This window comes from Sus scrofa, chromosome 15, assembly GCF_054392235.1.
Source record: "Sus scrofa isolate SSC_HxYL_T2T_F1_AM1 chromosome 15, Sscrofa_HxYL_maternal_Yorkshire_Landrace_v2.0, whole genome shotgun sequence".
NCBI lineage: Eukaryota > Metazoa > Chordata > Mammalia > Artiodactyla > Suidae > Sus > Sus scrofa.
In genome coordinates, this window is record NC_139397.1 from 79,750,136 (window position 1) to 79,767,586 (window position 17,451).

The following is a 17,451-nucleotide window of genomic DNA, read 5'->3' on the forward strand; positions in this document are numbered from 1 at the left end:
AAGTGCATAAGATATGTATATGATTTGAAAAATTGAAAGTCATACACATCATTAATTACTGCCCACGCCAGGTCAGCACCCCAAAAGGTTTTCATGCGTACTTCTGAGATCACAGCCTCCTCTCTCCCCACAGTGATAACCAGTCGTGACTTTTTGATAACCATTTCCTTGGTACCTTTACCTGTATCTCTAATAAAAATAGTTTTCTCTTGCCTATTCTTTAGACTTTACATAATGGATTTTACTGTTTGGTCTTTTGTGATTTGCTTCTTTCATTTAGCCTGTTGTTTGTGAGTTACTCTTTTATAGAACTGTTCATTTGTTTTATTGCTTTGAATGTAATACATTTTGCACGAATATCCCACAATGTATTTATTCACTCCACTGTTGATTGTTATTTGGGTTATTTGCAATTCATAGCTTTCAAAAAAGTGCTGCCATGACCATACTTAGATGTCTATTAGGTAAATGTTTTGCCACTTTGGTGGTTCTTATTAGTATCTCACTGTAGTATGAGTTTGCATTTTTTTTTTTTTTAATTGCTAAAGAGCTGCAGCAACTCATTGTTGGCCATATAGGTTTTCTCTTTTCTGAAAGACCTATTCATACTTTTCACTTATTTTTGTATCAGGTTTTCTTGCATTGATCTTTTGATTGTATTAGTAAATCCATAAGTCAAAGTAATTAACTGCTATATACATAATTCATTCTCTCCAATTACTGTACTGTTTGGCATATAGCTCCCTTCTAAATAAATTCTTGCCAAGAAATGTTAATTTTTTGGATGAACTGTCTGATTAGAAGTTTAGTATGTGACTATCTCTAGGCTTCCTAAATAGTTGCAGATTTTTGTAATGCTTCTTATTTCCAGGATATTTTTAAACTATAACTGTGAAAAGTATCTAGTATTCCTTTTAGAATTCTAGAATAGATACCATATGGTACTGAAGGTGTTTCACTTTTGAGGCATATTCCTAATTCTCAGTACTTCATTCTTTTCTTCTGTAATATCTGTTCCAGTTTCATTATAAGCAAAGCCAAGACACTTATCTTTGCTATATAGGATACCCAGTAATTTTAAAGAAAATCTTTTATTGTCACAATATTTTGTTCATCTAATGCTTATTTAACAAACTTATTATTCTATATTTTTAAGATATTTCTTTGGGTCAAATTAAATATTAATGCTTATTTTCTATCCTTTCTTAATTCATTCTTAGACATCATTTTCTTATCAATTTTGAAGTGGTTGTTATCAATAATCATGATATTTTCTGAGTGTTCAAAATGTAGTCATGAGATGTGTATCATACTCCAGATTGCTAATGCAAGAGAGCAGAGAAAAAATAGTCAAATTTATTTCATTGGTTGAGATGAAACAAAGTATACTTATTATATTTGACCAGAAATTATCAGTAAAGAGAGTAGAAATGAGTAGAGGAAAGTCCAGTATCTAGTTGATCTATCTCAGAGAGATTTAGCAGAGACGATTTTGTGGATTAGTGTTATCTGTGGATCTTGAGTCTTAGGTTTGTGCCTATCTGTTACACCCAGAGCTGCAAAGAAAGCCTTCAGTAATCACACTAGACTCTATATTTCTTGTTAATTTGTGAGAATGCACTATGAGATATACATACATTATATTAACAGTTTCATGTAAAAGCTTCCTCGTCTTCAATAAAAATAATAGTGAAAACACGTAGCAATTCGTAGCTTTCCAAAAAGTATTTTACAAAGCTCAAAAGAATGCAGTCCAAAAGAATGATAAAAACAGAGACCTGGGCAAAGAGGAAATTCAATAAGGAAAGCCTGGAATAAAATGAGAACACACTTGTAAAAGTTGGTCACAGTCTCTTTTTTGCACTTTTCATGCAGCCAGATAGAAACAGTCAGCACCAAGACCCCCAGTACCTGTCATTCCCTTTGGAAAGGCACAGCCTCCTGGCCTTCAGGTGTCTTTTTACAGAGAGGTGTGATAGAGTAGCCAACATTATGAAAACCCCCGAGGAACATTCACATCAATTAAGAATATCCAAGTTGCTGTATCTTCAAGTCAGCCTCAAGATTCAAAGGTCTCCATTTCCTGTTTTTAACACACCCAGTACAGGGTACCTTCTGTATCATCCTCGCTGTTTGATCACCTGAACCACAGGTAAAGACCTCTTGTGATGGGGAATGTACCACCTTTGGGGGGTAATCAATCCTTGAAATTTCAGACATTTGACTATTCACTCCAAAAGGAAAGCCCTTCCTGAGCTTGCCCTTGTGCCTCCAACCTTTAATTTTATAATATAATATTAATATTAATATAATGAAATACATTCTAAATATAACTCCTAGCCAGATTTGATTCAGAATTTAAAGACAGCAGTAATTTAGGTAAATACAAGTTTGTTATAAAACCATCCGTTTTTTTGGTCTGGCTCCTGGGACCAAAAAGTCTGAACCTAAAAAGTCTAACCTTACTTGTGCGTGGCAGTTCTGACGAGGTTTACAGACATTTGCTTGTCTGCCTGGTCCTTCTTTTCTTCAGGTCAGACTTTCTCTTCCTGTCCCATTAACTCTTATTCCTGTGTCCTCTGCTAAGCTTTGAGCTTAAGGAGCAGGAGCTATCATTCATTTCATCCTTGTTCTTGTGCTCTGGAAATAATGGCTGAATCCCTTCACCACCCTACTACTCACCTGCCTTGAGTGGATACTCTTGTGTCCATTCCTGTTAATGTGCCCCCATAATTGGAAGTGGGTATGTCCCAAGGTGCCTGAAAGAGAGGTGTATACTCACTTGTCACGTTAAATACTGACATCAGTTCAGCATAGCATCACCTTGGCTTTGCAGCGGCCTCATCTCATTCATGGTTCATTCCTTCTGCTCTTGAACCTAAAGTGCCTAAATCTTTTCCCCAGTGTGCTGCTGAGTTAACCTAAATATAAGACCCTACATTTATCCCTTGTGTTCTTTTCTCATTAGAGGTAGCTCATTACTTCAATGTAGCACTGTTTTTTTGTTTTTGAATTTTATCACCTGATAAATTGTGTTCTTAGTCACTGAAGAATTTGAGCATGCCTATATACGATTATTTGCATTAAAGCTTAAGTTTTTGGTCTGTGCTGAGCTAAGATCAGAGTGCTCCAGAATTACATTAGAAACCTCTGTAGATTGTTATATGTTGTCCAGCTCTTTACTCATTGTCAGAATCAGCAGTTGCCCTGTGCCAGCCCTATTTATATGCTAATTATAATACCATGGGGGACTTCTAACATCATACATGCCTCACTGGAGTCTAGACACACTGCATTTCCATGGTTACAATGCCAGAGAGAAATTAGACCAGCTTAATGTGACTTTTCTTTGGCGTGCCCCTTTCTGGTTCTCACAGATCATCTGTTGGATAAATTCCTGATAGGAATCTCACCCAAGATCTATGTCTAGCTCTCTAGTTTGTAACATGAAGGGAGTCTACTTTCTTCTTTCCGAAAACAGCAATGGCATTTTCTTACTTCCAATTCTCTGGCACCTCTTCCATTCTCTTTGATTCTCCAAAGAGCCAACATGGTTCTGCAACTCATTTGTAAGTTTCCTCAGGTCTCTAAAATGTGATTGCCCAAATCAGGCAAGTTGAGGTCATCAAGGAAAGCACAAGACCTCATTTCTCACAGTCTCTTTGCTCTTTAAGTATTCGTTGCTTTTCTTCTTTGCTAATGGGGAGAAGTAATAATGTTCTGTGGCTTTAGCCTTAGCTTGACTCCTTCCAACTCCTCAAATTGTTGAGAACTGCAAATAAATGAAGAGAATACTTTAATAGGTGTATAACTGTCAGTATTTTGGCATCCCTCCTCTGCCCCATGTTGTGGGTGGTATTTGGGGGCTATTCCAGAGGTGAAGTGTAGAGAAGTGTCTCACTTTCAGTTGTGCCTAGGTCATCTTTCTCCATCCTGTGGGTGTGACTATCTGTAATGTGTCCTAGTCTTTGAGCAATCTGAGAATAAAAACATCATACCTGCCTATGAAAGTCTCTCTTGCCTAATGGTGGTTTCTTGTACAAATTTATAAGCTCTTCACCACCTCTTCCTATTAACTTCTAGTGTTGTTATTCCATTACTTGCCTCTAGCTATACTTTGCCTTGATCTGATTCATATTTTGCTGCCTCAGTTAAACAGTGCACCCCTAATGGTCAGTGACCTTTCTCTATGCCTGTGTCCCCTTATCACCCTGCATGTTATTACATGGGCAGGGTGGAGTTCAGAAAATGCTCATCTGATATCATAGATCTGGATAGTCATCCAAAAAAAAAATGAAATTAAGTATGGTACATGCACAGTGATGCAATATAATTACAGTAATGTAATATAATATCTTTCTTTAACCGGTAATGATCCTCTTATTTATAGTAAAGAATAATTACTTCCCCAGTGATGTTTCCATTTCTCCTTTTGTCAATTTCTCTTTGTTCAGTGAAACTTTGCTTCTCTTTTTCTTACACATTGATTATTTCATGATATTATACTCTTGACATTTAAAATTTGTGTTCTTGGCATTATTTGTTGCACTGTTGCATAGTAACATTTTTTGTTCTTTGCAGCCATCTGCTTATTTTAAGGTGTGCAGTTTTTCAGTGGCATAGAATACTTTCATATCTCTATTAGCCTTAAATGCCAATCTAGGACCTTTATGTGACCTTATATCTTGTCTATAATGAGCACTAGGTAAATACAGAAATGCGTTATTTTATCCAGTTGGTGGTATTTTAAGAGTTCTACTTTATATCTCAAAACAGCATACATACTAAAAAATAAATATTGCCATAAGATCATTCCATGGTGTTGTATGAAGAATTAGCCACTTTTTAAGTGCAGAAAGGGTGGCACAACAAGGTGGTAACATGTTCAAGGGCTCAGAGGTTTTGTTCCTGGATCCACTTACTCCAAGTGTGAAACTCCTCCCACTTGAACTTGAGGAGACCCTTCTCCTTGCAGGTGAGGCTGCAGCCTAGCTTGGGCACCATAGAAATGGGCCGTAAAGAACTTACCTGTTAGATGGAATTCCTTTGTGGCTCAGGGGAAATGAACCTGACTAGTATCCATGAGTATGCAGGTTCAATCCCTGACCTCTCAGTGGGTTAAGGATCCAGTGTTGCCACAAGCTGTGGTGTAGGTCACAGAGGGGGCTTGGACTGGCATTGCTATAGCTGTGGCGTAGGCCTGTAGCTGCAGCTCCAATTTAGAACCCTAGCCTGGGAACTTCCATAGAACTTCCCTATTAAAGCTGGCATGAGGACTCCTCATGGAGAGTCTCACTGGGGGGAAATGCACAATCTCATCAGACCCATTGTCCATTTCTGCCTGTTTATATGGCAGGAATAAAGCAACTACTGGCAGCAACCTGGACTCTAACTCCATCTTTACCAATGTGGAAGTCAGGAGAGTAAGGAATGAGCTGGAGGCTCAGGTGATATGTGTATCTTCCCTTTTCTTACAGATATGAGTTTGGAAATAAATAGTATGCTGATACTGACATTCGAGGGAGTGGGGAAAAAATCCCTAGATCAATCATACCACAGAATTGAACATCGTGCCAGTTGATAATAAATCAAAATACAGAAGTAGAATATTTTTAAGAGAAAACTATGGGAGTTCCCATCGTGGCTCAGTGGTTAACGAATCCAACTAGCAATGATGAGGTTACGGATTCAATCCCTGGCCTCACTCAGTGGGTTAAGGATCCAGCGTTGCTGTGGCTGTGGTGTAGACTGGTGGCTACAACTCAGATTAGACCTCTAGCCCTCCATATGCCTCGGGTGTGGCCCTAGAAAAAGCAAAAAGACAAAAAAAAAAAAAAAAAGAGAGAGAGAGAAAACTATGAAGGATGTCAAAAATAGCATTTATGATCTCAAAGATACAGAGTAATACATTGAACAAATAAGGTCTCGAGCATCATAGCACTTGATGAAATTTGCCTCATGACTGTAATAAGACATGGGAACGATGGTCAATCCTTCACTGATGTGTTCGTATAGTTGCAAACATTAATTGGATATATGTTATATATGCCAGGCACTAGGCTAGTCTCATGGTGTGATAGACTGCTCTTGAGGAGACAGGCAGAGAGACTGGCAGGTAAACAAGTTATTAAAATAGTTACAACAGGAGTTCCCGTCGTGGCACAGTGGTTAACGAATCCGACTAGGAACCATGAGGTTGCGGGTTCGGTCCCTGCCCTTGCTCAGTGGGTTAACGATCCGGCGTTGCCGTGAGCTGTGGTGTAGGTTGCAGACGCGGCTCGGATCCTGCGTTGCTGTGGCTCTGGCGTAGGCCGGTGGCTACAGCTCCGATTCAACCCCTAGCCTGGGAACCTCCATATGCCGCGGGAGCGGCCCAAGAAATAGCAACAACAACAACAACAAAAGACAAAAAGACAAAAGACAAAAAATAAATAAATAAATAAATAAAATAGTTACAACATTTTAAGTGGCCACCTTTTCCCAGTCTTTTTCAAGTTTGTTAAAAAGTCCGTATCAGACCAGTAAGTTTCCTGGCAGACACACAGCTCTCAGTATGTGTTATCTCAGGAGAGGCACCTCATCTGAGAAATAAATTCTCTTTCAACACCATCTCCATTGCCATTGTCATCTTTGCATAATCAGATTCCTCTAAGGAAGCCAAGCCAGCTATAATGCCGCCAGAGATATCCTTCTTGCAGGTTATTAATGCCTGGCAGTTCTTTTAAGTACAGAAGAATTTTGCTTATCCTTAAGCCCTTGAATCTTAAAATCTTTATTTTTCTATCGCATAAACCTAAAACCTTTACACTTTCATAGATGTCTTATGTGTATGCTTCTTTGAAAACTGACCCTTACGGCAATCTGGAGTGTTATTATTTTGTTCATAAGATAATCATATTTACTTAATGGTTGCTTAACAGTTTAGAAAATTCAGTGATGAGTATCTGACAGCTTTATTGTCCTCAGTATATTTTGAGTCCTCCTCCTTAACCCTTGCACATCATTTTTTACTCTGATGTTGTGTATTTAAATGTTTTCTCAGTATTCATTATTGTTGTTCTTCATTTACTGTTATTTTTTAGTATTTAGTAGTACTAGTTATACTCTGGCCCTGGATGTTGCCTTTTAGAAATCAGATAGCCATATCTAGTTGTGTAGAAGTCTGTAGTAGTTGAACCATCTGCCAGTGCCCAGCCGTTGCCTGTTCCTGCACTGGAGCCTCTGAGAACGTGTTAACTCTTTGCCTGCTTGGTTGCAGGAGGAATGCCAGCTCCTGAGCAGGCCTCATTGGTGGAGGAGGGGCAACCACAGACCCGCCAGGAAGCTGCCTCCACTGGCCCAGGCATGGAACCTGAGACCACAGCCACCACCATTCTAGCTTCCGTGAAGGAGCAGGTACCTCCTCTTACTCTAGAATTTGCCGTTAATGATTTCTTCAATGCCTTTAAAAATTAATCTTTAGATGTGTTTTCAATTTGTCTAACGTCCTTGACGCCTTCACGTTTTCTAATTATAAGGTGTTTACATCCCTGAGTACATTGGGATGACTGGCAGGTAGAGCTGTTCCCGGTGCCAGTCAGAATCGGAACATGCAGGATACTTGTGCGTCTGCAAGTAAGGACAATATCGATGGTGATCGGTGTCTCTGTCTTGCCCACCTTGCGGAGTGTGTGCATGCACGCAAAGCTTCATAAAGCCTATTTCACACTGCTGACTCTGTCAAGACTCTGGCAACTTGAGGCCTGTGACATCCTTAGATCTGTTGAACGTTTTAACATAGGTGTTACATAGGGTTGTCTCTGTGATTTTTGGGTAAAAGACTCTTTGTTGTGTTTGTCTGAATCAGAGTATACTCATTTTGTGAGCTAATGTTCTAAAACTTGTCACACTGTGCCAGTTTGCTTAAATGTCATGTTTATGTTGATTTTTTTTTTTAAAGCACTTAATACTATTTATCCTTCAAACCCAAGCAGCCTTCTAAATTAGATTTTTATCTGGTGGGCTTAGAGAAATTGAAACTCCTGAATTTAATTGCTTACGATTTAAAAGCTTAATAAGCTGAATATAAATGTAAAGCTCCAGGGAGAGTCCTTTTCTGCCCCCTTCTTCAAAATACAAACAAACAAACAAAGGCTGTGCCCTATGTGAGGGTTATTTTGTCAGAGATAATTTAGTAGTACAATTCTCTTTTTAAATCTTATTATTAAATCACTGGGTTTTGTTTTTTTTTTCCCCCCCTCATTAGATACAAGCTTAGATATTGTATGTAGGCTGGAATATTCTTTGAAAAATCAGCATTAGCAGCCCAAACAATTAATGATGACAAAGAGCAAAGGAATGTTGAATACTTCATTATTTTATTGCTTGCTGTCATTTCAACCTGGGTACGTGCTCTAGAACTAGGAGATGTGTCTGCCATTAGAGCCGTATTTTCAAGAATAAAATGATTTTACAACTTTTTCTAGTAGCACAACATCAAAGTATTTTCCATTCCTTGCTGAAATTTGAAGTTTTTAAACATTTCACAAACTAAGAATTTGAGAAGACACAAGAAATTATAGTCAAAAGTGTTTTCATTTTCTGCCAAACTATAGATTGTCTAAGCTTCTATCACCTTTGTGGAGGAAAAAAGGCATTCATAGTTGTCCAGATTTAACCCGAGGAGCTGTAAAATGAGAAGATTCTGATTTATTTGGGGCTGTTGGCATACACTGCATTTGGTGAAACATGGCAGTAAATTTATCAAAATGCCCAGAACTAACTTAAGACCAAAAACTGTTCAGTAAGCATGGCAACTAGAACTCTTGTGTTTGTACCAGATAACCCTGTGTGTTGAAGAAAATCGGAAATCTATCATGACTTTTGCCCTGTAATTCCTTGATGGCCTCAGAAGACTTAAAAATTTTATCTCTTAGCAACAAATGGTATTCTGAATGGATGTTTTGTGGGAGAAAGCAAAAGGGATTCTGGTTTCTTGAGGTAACCTTAAAAATATAGATAACTTGTTACTTATTCAAATTATTATGCTTCCCACTTTAGTTAGTTACTGGAAAGATATACTCTACTCCTTGCTTCTACTCCTGTTCTAAGAATTTGGGCCCATTGATAGACATTTATAATTTTCGTTCTTAATTTCCTTTAAGATTGTTAATGCATAGTACTCACCATTTCAATCGTTCAACCCAATACCATATCTATCTCTTGTTCCAAGATGCTCGCCTGATTTTAAATAGCTAATACTAGTTCCCATAGGATTTTCGTGGTACCAGATGGGCAAGATACTCTAATTTCTCTTTAGCTGAAATAAAAATTTCTTAGACTTCCCTGAAATATGTCATTTGCTTTTGTCTGCCAAATGAGACAGAGCACGGAAAAGTTAGATGGGAATAAGAAAGCTAATTACTATTTCCTTTATGTATTTGATTTTAAGATATTAATCAGCAAATGACTTTCTTGATTATGTTAGATTCAAATGGAATAGTTAATTTTAGATTATGTCCTTGATCATGTTTTGTATCAAAAGAGCAATATTCTCTAATGGGATATATAATCATAGAAAAAAATCACTTCCCTTTCATAGCCATGGAGTGGCTATAGCTCCACTGATCTCAAACATACCTTGTTTGGTGGCAGCTGTGTCTCAGAAAGGATATTTCACTAGGGTACAGAAGAAAGAGACTGGGGAAATGGGTAGGTTCCCTTCATTGTTCCACAACTTAATGTGTGATTTGGGGAAGATTATTAACCTCTCTGTGCCTCAGTTTCTCATCCATAAAATGAGGATAATTACAGTTATTGAAGACATTACATTAACCTATGTAAAATTTTTACAACACTGCCTGGCACTTAGTAAATGCCCATGTTTTGTAAAAGCTAATAGTACTAATATCATCATCTCCATATAAGAAGAAAATGCCCTCCTTAAGAGGAACTGGTGGCTCTACTTTTAAATATACATATCAGGATTGATTGACTTCTTTTGGAACACTGATACAAAAATACTTTGTGACTATTGAGCCATGTTTATGTTTTGACAGTATTTCTTTTTTTTTTTTTTTTTTTTTGTCTTTTTGTCTTTTCTAGGGCTGCTCCCGTGGCATATGGAGGTTCCCAGGCTAGGGGTCGAATTGGAGCTGTGGCCAGAGCCACAGCAACGTGGGATCCGAGCCTCATCTGCGACCTACACCACACTCATGGCAACGCTGGATCCGTAACCCACAGAGGAAGGCCAGGGATCGAACCCGCAACTTCATGGTTCCTAGTCGGGTTTGTTAACCACTGAGCCACGACGGGAACTCCAGTATTTACTTCTTCATGGCATTAAGCTTTTAAAACTTCACCGTGGTGGTCTCACCAATTAAAATAGCTTTATGTACATACTATGAGAATAGAACGTGTGAAAAAAAAATTTATTAACATGCTGATGTTGTACAACCTCAAACATAATGTCAAAGCACTTGGTAGAATTGGAAAGTAACATTTTTCAACATGCACCTGAATTTTGAGAGGAAGAGTCTTATAAATTATATCCAAGTCACTAAAATACCTCACATGAACTCCCCAGGGCAATTCATGGTAAGTAGTAGAGAAGGAAATTACACATGACCAGTAGCGGTCTTATTAACAAATCATTAGTCTGTTAATATCTGGAATTGGATTTAAGGTGTCATAAAACAATGAAATCTTCCTCTCCTGGGCCACTCTTGCCCAAAGTGCCAGATGCTGTTCCTTATTCCTCGACAGAACGCTAAGATTCATATTCTTTCTCTTATGAAGCGATGACCTTTCACATTAATGTTAGTCACATAGATGTACGCGTGTGCCTTTATAGAAAAAGTCCTTGCTCTTTTGCAGATAGAAAGAAGGAGGCTACTTCAGTTCAAGTGCTACCTCTTTCATGAAGCTCTGTTCACCCCAGCCTGAATCTTCTTAGCACTTTATACCATGGCTCTGATTCTTTATCACATGCTCCTTTGAATGATCTCATAAGGGTAGAGCCATGTTTTATATGTTGCTTCACCCACATGTTACGGGCCACTCGTCTCCTGGACCCCTGAATATATTAGAGCTACAATGAATGGTTGTTTGAGAAGGGAGTGGATAAATAATGCTGACTATCATATTACTTTGTTACCAACTGGCTTTTTTTGTGAGAATAACGGGATCTGTAGCCGCATTCATAGAAACATTACTAAGCAAGAGCGTCTCACAGACAATTAATGATTGTCTTTAAGATAATTTGAATTGTACCATATCCATGTTTTTCTAGAAATTAACTCTGACCTCTGCATAGAGAAAACTAAAATTTTGTTTCATGTAGCTGGTCAAATAATGACGTAGGTGCTATAAGTTTCATCTTCCACCTATCCAACTTAACTGAAAATTAAGTGTAGGGAATGAAAGGATGTCCTTATCTTGGTGATGTCACAAAATATTTACCAGGGTCATATATACCAGGTAATTAAATGCGAAAGAAATATCTTTCAGCTAAGGATCATGCTTTAAGGGAAATAAAAAGTCAGCCCATGAGAATAAAAAAGTACTGTGATCCTTGGACTGAAGTCTGAAATTACAGGAAGTATCAGTTGATCTTAAGCCAACAGTTGGCTGTTGGCTGTAATCAGGATCATCATTTGGCAGTTTCTACAGTTCAACTCAACTCCTGAAGAGAATCCAGGAGTTCAAAATGAATAGAGATGTTGGCAACAAATTTTTTTGTATCCTGACTAGTTTTCGGGCAAACTTGAGAACGATCGAGCACCTAACGTAGTATCTTATACGTAGTGAGGTAAAGATATGTGGCCAAATGCAGTGCCCCCACAGAGTCTTGCCTCCTCCCATGAAATCCTTAGATAAAGTGATTGATTCGTTCTTGAAATGGACAGCATGCCTTTGGATGCAGAGGAATTGGATGTGATAAGACATTAACTCATCCAGAATTCGCTGCCTCCCCCTGCACTTTAGATGCATCAGCATGCTAATTTCACAGGTTTGGGGAAGCAGTGAGCCAAGGGCCAGGAGCAGGCTGTTATCAACTGGGAGATTGTATTGTAGTTTTATAATTGATAGAATGTCATCCTGGATTGTAGAAACACTCATTAAAGCACCATATGGTCAGTGGTGGTAGGGTTAAGTATTTTCCATAGCTATATGTAAGGTGCAAGTTGATTTGCATTGTGTAAAATCTCACATGTAATATTTATTACACTCTTTCATCTTCTGTCATAAAGTTTCTTGAATAATTGAGATCGCCATTTGAACTTAGCCTTACTTCCTAGGTGTTCTAACTTCCATTGTTCTCCCACAAACCACACTTTTATTTTTGGTCTATGATTTAAGAAGTTTGGTATACAGATTTAAGGTTGAGGTCAATCCAGATAGCACAAAACGGTAAGCAGAGAATAGATTTGGTAAAACATGCTAATTTTATGTGTACTCCTCTTAACTCTGGTGAAATCCTAAATTAGATACTGTGTGTACTTCTTTTGTTATCTTTGATGAGTGAAAATTGCAATGTTTTTCACTTGTGAGGCTTTCAAAGAGAATACCACCTCTCAAGATAATATTTTCTGACTTTGAGAAAATTACAGTTCTAACTTCAGTGTGTCCATATTAATTTAAGTGATATTTAAGAATCAAAGAGTGAAATGAGAGTCATTAGAGATCCTTATTTTTTAAAGATAAAATAAGGAAATTTAGAGCCCAACTGTGGCCTATTGATATTAGTTCATTTTTGCATAGATTTGTTAGCTTCAGTAATTACACACCCTTTCCTGTATGGCAGAATGCCCAGATCTGAACGAATTCCAGTACAATTATTTACTTTATTTCTCTGAAACTGAAACATCTCAACTGTTGTACACCTGCCTTTGCAACTTCCTTTTATTTTGCCCCTAGGTTTATTTACAATGAAATAGTTCTCTCTGACACACCTCAATCACATGCAGAAGACAGAATTTTTACTTCAGCTGTAAACAAGCATAGTTTGTAGCTTAGCTATGTTTTAGGTATTGTAACTTCACATTTTTCCTTTTAGTAATTTAGTAATTTTTCCTATTGTTAAGTAACTGAGTTGCCCTGGCAATTGTAATTTCTGTGCAATGCATAGGGAAGTCTTCTGTGCCTGAACTTTGTCATCAAACATAAGGTAAGATTGGGTCTTTGCTTAGTGACTTCTGTGAGATCATCAGATTTTACCGCTTTACTTCTTGAATAGTATAGAAATAAGGTTCAGAATGAGGTCAAGTGGTAGAACTCTTGTAACACAGTTTGGCCTGGATTCAAGAATTTTGAACCCTGATGTTTGGTTCTCACGAGGTCAGTCCTCTTAAGTTGCATGTGACATGGTCAGAATTTAACATTTCTCTTCCTTGTGTTAAAGATGTAGGGTCTCCTCCACCTCAAGTATCTCTGTGGTTAAACAATGCAGAAGAGAATAGCCAGTGGGTTTATTCAGTATTTGAGTGTACAGAAATATTTGTCCTTAGATTGCCAAGTTAGCTAACAACAAGCATATACATTTTTACATCTGATAGTCTCATGAAAGATCAGCTGGACTGTGAGCAAAGTTCCCCAATCTTATGTGTCCCAGGCACACATTTTGAATAACTGAGCTTTTGTTCTGTTTGATCCCATTAGAGATATCTTTTTAGATGTATTGACCCTCTAGGTGGTTTGTTTGTATTTTGTTTTGTTTGAAGAGCTCTTAAATTCCAGGAATTTGAACAGATTCTGTCTGGCTCTTCACACATAGCTGGATCACACTTGTAGACATGGAATACATGGTAGGTGCCTGCAAATTTTTATTGAGTTAATGAACTGAGAATGTAAAAATGCTCACTAAATCACTGTAGTTAGCTTATGCTTGCTTTTAACTAGATAAAAAAAATATTGATTGAAAGCCTACGTGAGCAAAGGCTCTGTCCAGGAAGGATTGGGGAGGGATGGTAGGGAGACTTATAAAGATGGTCTGTTTCATACAGTTTCTATCCTCAGAAGAATGCAGAGGGTAAAAATATACAAACCATACTGTGTGGTAATTGGCACATAATGAATATTCATTAATTGGAACCACAATATCCAAGAATATGTGTACATTTGTCCCCTTTTTTTAGTTAAGCAGGCAATAGATTTATTATGTTATTTCAGTACTATGTGAAGTTGTTAACTTGGGCAGTAATAACTTTAATTTTTACCACTAAAATTGCTTTACCTTTGGTTTACATTTGAAAGTAATAGAATATTTTTCCTTTATTGACACATAAAGTCAATCCTGACTTTGCATATTTAAAATGACAATTTCCTTTTCAGTTGACTAACTCAGTTCACAATTCCTGTTCAGAGTTAAATTATGAATTATGAAATAATTCTTCCCTTGTACATGCAAACTATATGCTATTAAATAGAAATGAGTGACTGCTGAGTTGGTGAGATTAAATGTGTGACAGGATCATTTAGTGATGAATCTTTGCACTGAATGATCATTTTCTTTTTAGAATCACTTTTGGAGAGAAAAATACTTCAGAAACATAACTTTCCCCTCAGGTATAATGCTGAAGTTACTCCATAGCAATTGCAAAATAATATCTCCTCGTGTTTGTGTTCTAAATTTCTAAGTTCCTGTTTTTGTTACCTTTGCAGAAAGGGGTCCATACAGTCTTATTGTGTCTGCTTTTATTTTATACATGTATTGTTTTCAAAGTGATCAGATCTGCTTCAATCTCAACAAAGTAATTTAGGTTTTGATTATTTCATTTTAGACATTCCTAAGAAAATTCATTTAAAGTGGAAAGTTCTTTTCCAGTAATTCAAACACAAATTCTGTATCTTAATTATAGAATCCTAAGAGTTTTTATGCACTGAAACCTTAATAGTAGAGGGGTTGAAAATAATAGAGACACTCTGCAAGGAAATTGAGAGAAGACATTATTGAAACATGAAGATAAATGCATGTTATAAGTTAAATTCTGTATAATTCATATTTCAGATATGAAAATGTCATCATAAATTAAAAGGTTTTTTTGGTTTTGGCTTTTTTTTTTTGTTGTTGTTGTTTCTTGAAAAAAATTAATTTCCATTTAAACATTAGAGTTCCAGTGAGTTCCCACTCAGTGGGTTACGAATCTGACTGCAGTAGCTCAGGTCACGGCAGAGGTATAGGTTTGATTCCTGGCCTGGTGCAGTGGATTAAAGGATCTGGTGTGGTCACAGCTGTGGCCACAAACTAAATAAAGAAATAAAAATTGGAGTTCTAGGCATTTCAAGTGTATGGACTGTTTAATTTCGGGTTTGTCTTGTTTTGTTTGGGTTTTGGGTTTTTGTTTTCACCGCAGTCGATGGCTTATGAAAGTTCCTCAGCCAGGGATTGAATCTGAACCACAGCTGTGACCTACGCCACAGGTCCAGGCAAGGGGACAAACCTGCACCATCACAAAGACAAGACCAGATCCTTAACCTACTGCACCACAGCAGGAACTGCCTAATTTGTACTTTAATTTGTAGACTTTTACCTATGAAAATTCCTTTTTTGTGTCAAATTTACATGACATCAGAAAAGTATTCATCATGAGGTATCCTCTACCCTTATAGACATACATCTGATTTATAAATTTTCCTAAAATCATTCCTAAAGCCTAAATCAAGATAAAAGTTCTTAGCCACTGCATGTGGCCTTCTAATAAGCTATTCTGGAGGAATCAGTTCTTACTATTTGCTCAGTATTCATCATTTTTGCATTCTATTAATCCTTTAGAAATCCCTTTCCATCAAAAGTTGACATAAACCATCATTTCTCGCCTTTGCAAAATATTTTCAAAAATTATTTTTAGTAATAAAAGAGTAAACCTGTCTGGCCTGAATTTAGAATAAATTGACACCTCCTTTTTTTACTCAGGGCCATAGCTAGGTCATATTTCTTGCTTGAAAGCAACAGTTGTTAGAAGGGGGCAGATTTACTGGAGTTGTCTTGTTTCTTAATAAGGTGAATTGTGTGTTTTTTCTATAACATAAGCAGGTTACAGCAGGATCTAGATTTTTCTTTTAGTTAGCAAAGAATAATGAAAAAGCGATTTGTTTTTTTGCTGTTGTTGTTTTGGTGGGGGTTATGAGGGGGGCCGCAGGTACAGCATATGGAGGTTCCCAGGCTAGGGCTTAAATCAGAGCCACAGCTGTCAGCCTACACCACAGCCGTAGCAACATCAGATCAGAGGCACGTCTGTGACCTAGAAAAATGTAAATTCTTATTAAATTATTTTATGAAAAAATATATGTTGATTGGGAGTTCCTATTGTGATGCAGTGGAAATGAATCCAACAGGTATCCACAAGGATGCAGGTTTGATCCTTGGCCTCCCTTAGTGGGTCATCAGTCTGATGTTGCCGTGAGCTGTGCTGTAGGTCACAGACTTAGCTCGGATACCCTGTTGCTGTGGCTGTGGCATAGGCCGGCAGCTGTAGCTCTGATTTGACTCCTAGCCCAGGAACTTCCATATGCCGTGGGTGTGGCCCTAACAGGAAGGAAGGAAGGAGGGAAAAAATATATCTTGATAATTGGTGCTGTTGGCATTATCTTAGAAGATTTGATGGTCTGTAGGTAAGAATATGAAATCTATATTTGTATAGCTATGGATACTAAACAGAATGCTGTTTCACATGGTTTGATCTGCGCTACATAATAAAGAAAGCATTTTATTCATGCACAAATTTTATTTGGTTGAATTTTGTTTTTTAACCCTTGATAAAAACTCCTTTTGATTTTCCATTAAAAACCATTGAAGACACTCACTGTGTTATCAGAGTTGGAGAGGAGTTCTGCTCTAAGGCCAGTAGAACAGGATTGAGAAGAATGGTCAGTGGATCATCTGTGCCAGGTGTGCAGTTGTGAGGACGAAGGCCTGATTTTGCTTTATTGGGCGTGCTGGCTTTTTGATACAACCAGATGGCTGTCTCTACTATTACAGGAAACAAATGGATAATTTTAGAAAAGATTTTATTATGGTCAGTAAGATAAAAGAATTGTGAACTCTATGGAATAGAATCCCTTAGGAGACTGTAACCTTTATTATTATTATGTGCCAGGCATTGTGCTAAGTGCTTTATGTGGAGGATCTCCTATATTACTTACCACAACTTTATGAGTTAATGTTATGAAAATCTGTCAGGTTTTTTGGCCAAGGAATATGTGATCCAAATTTCTTTGTTCCCGCAGAATTTGTGCATATTCCTGCCTTAATAGACTTGGTGGGAAAATATATAGTCTTGAGCTGTATAAGTAAATTGTTTCAGTAAATCATTTTTAATCCTTAAATTACCCAGGGTGTTTTCTTTGCTTATATCTAAAAACCTTGAATTATGTAGTTAGCAAGTATTATTACCCCTATTTACAGATGGGAAAACTGAAACTCAGGGAAGTTGAATAACTTGTCCAAACTTACACAGTTAATAAATAGAGAAT

General features: G+C 37.4%; 1 protein-coding gene and 1 long non-coding RNA gene across 50 annotated transcripts in view; both read left to right on the forward strand.

Annotated features, from left to right (window-relative positions):
- The window catches only part of LOC146395936 (uncharacterized), a 1,175,949-nt gene that overhangs the window by 120,441 nt on the left and 1,038,057 nt on the right, over nt 1–17,451 (forward strand). The window lies entirely within an intron of this gene.
- The window catches only part of PKP4 (plakophilin 4), a 249,850-nt gene that overhangs the window by 68,883 nt on the left and 163,516 nt on the right, over nt 1–17,451 (forward strand). For 33 of the 49 annotated variants that reach the window (XM_085001134.1, XM_085001149.1, XM_085001136.1 and 30 more), the window contains one exon: nt 7,259–7,395. The exons of 7 other annotated variants lie outside the window; for them this stretch is intronic. In XM_085001134.1, coding sequence (XP_084857260.1) covers nt 7,259–7,395 — 137 coding nt within the window. Of the gene's footprint in view, nt 1–7,258; nt 7,396–7,517; nt 7,615–17,451 lie in introns of all 49 variants that reach the window. 9 more of the 49 variants (XM_085001161.1, XM_085001160.1, XM_021076445.2 and 6 more) reach the window with 1 other exon arrangement.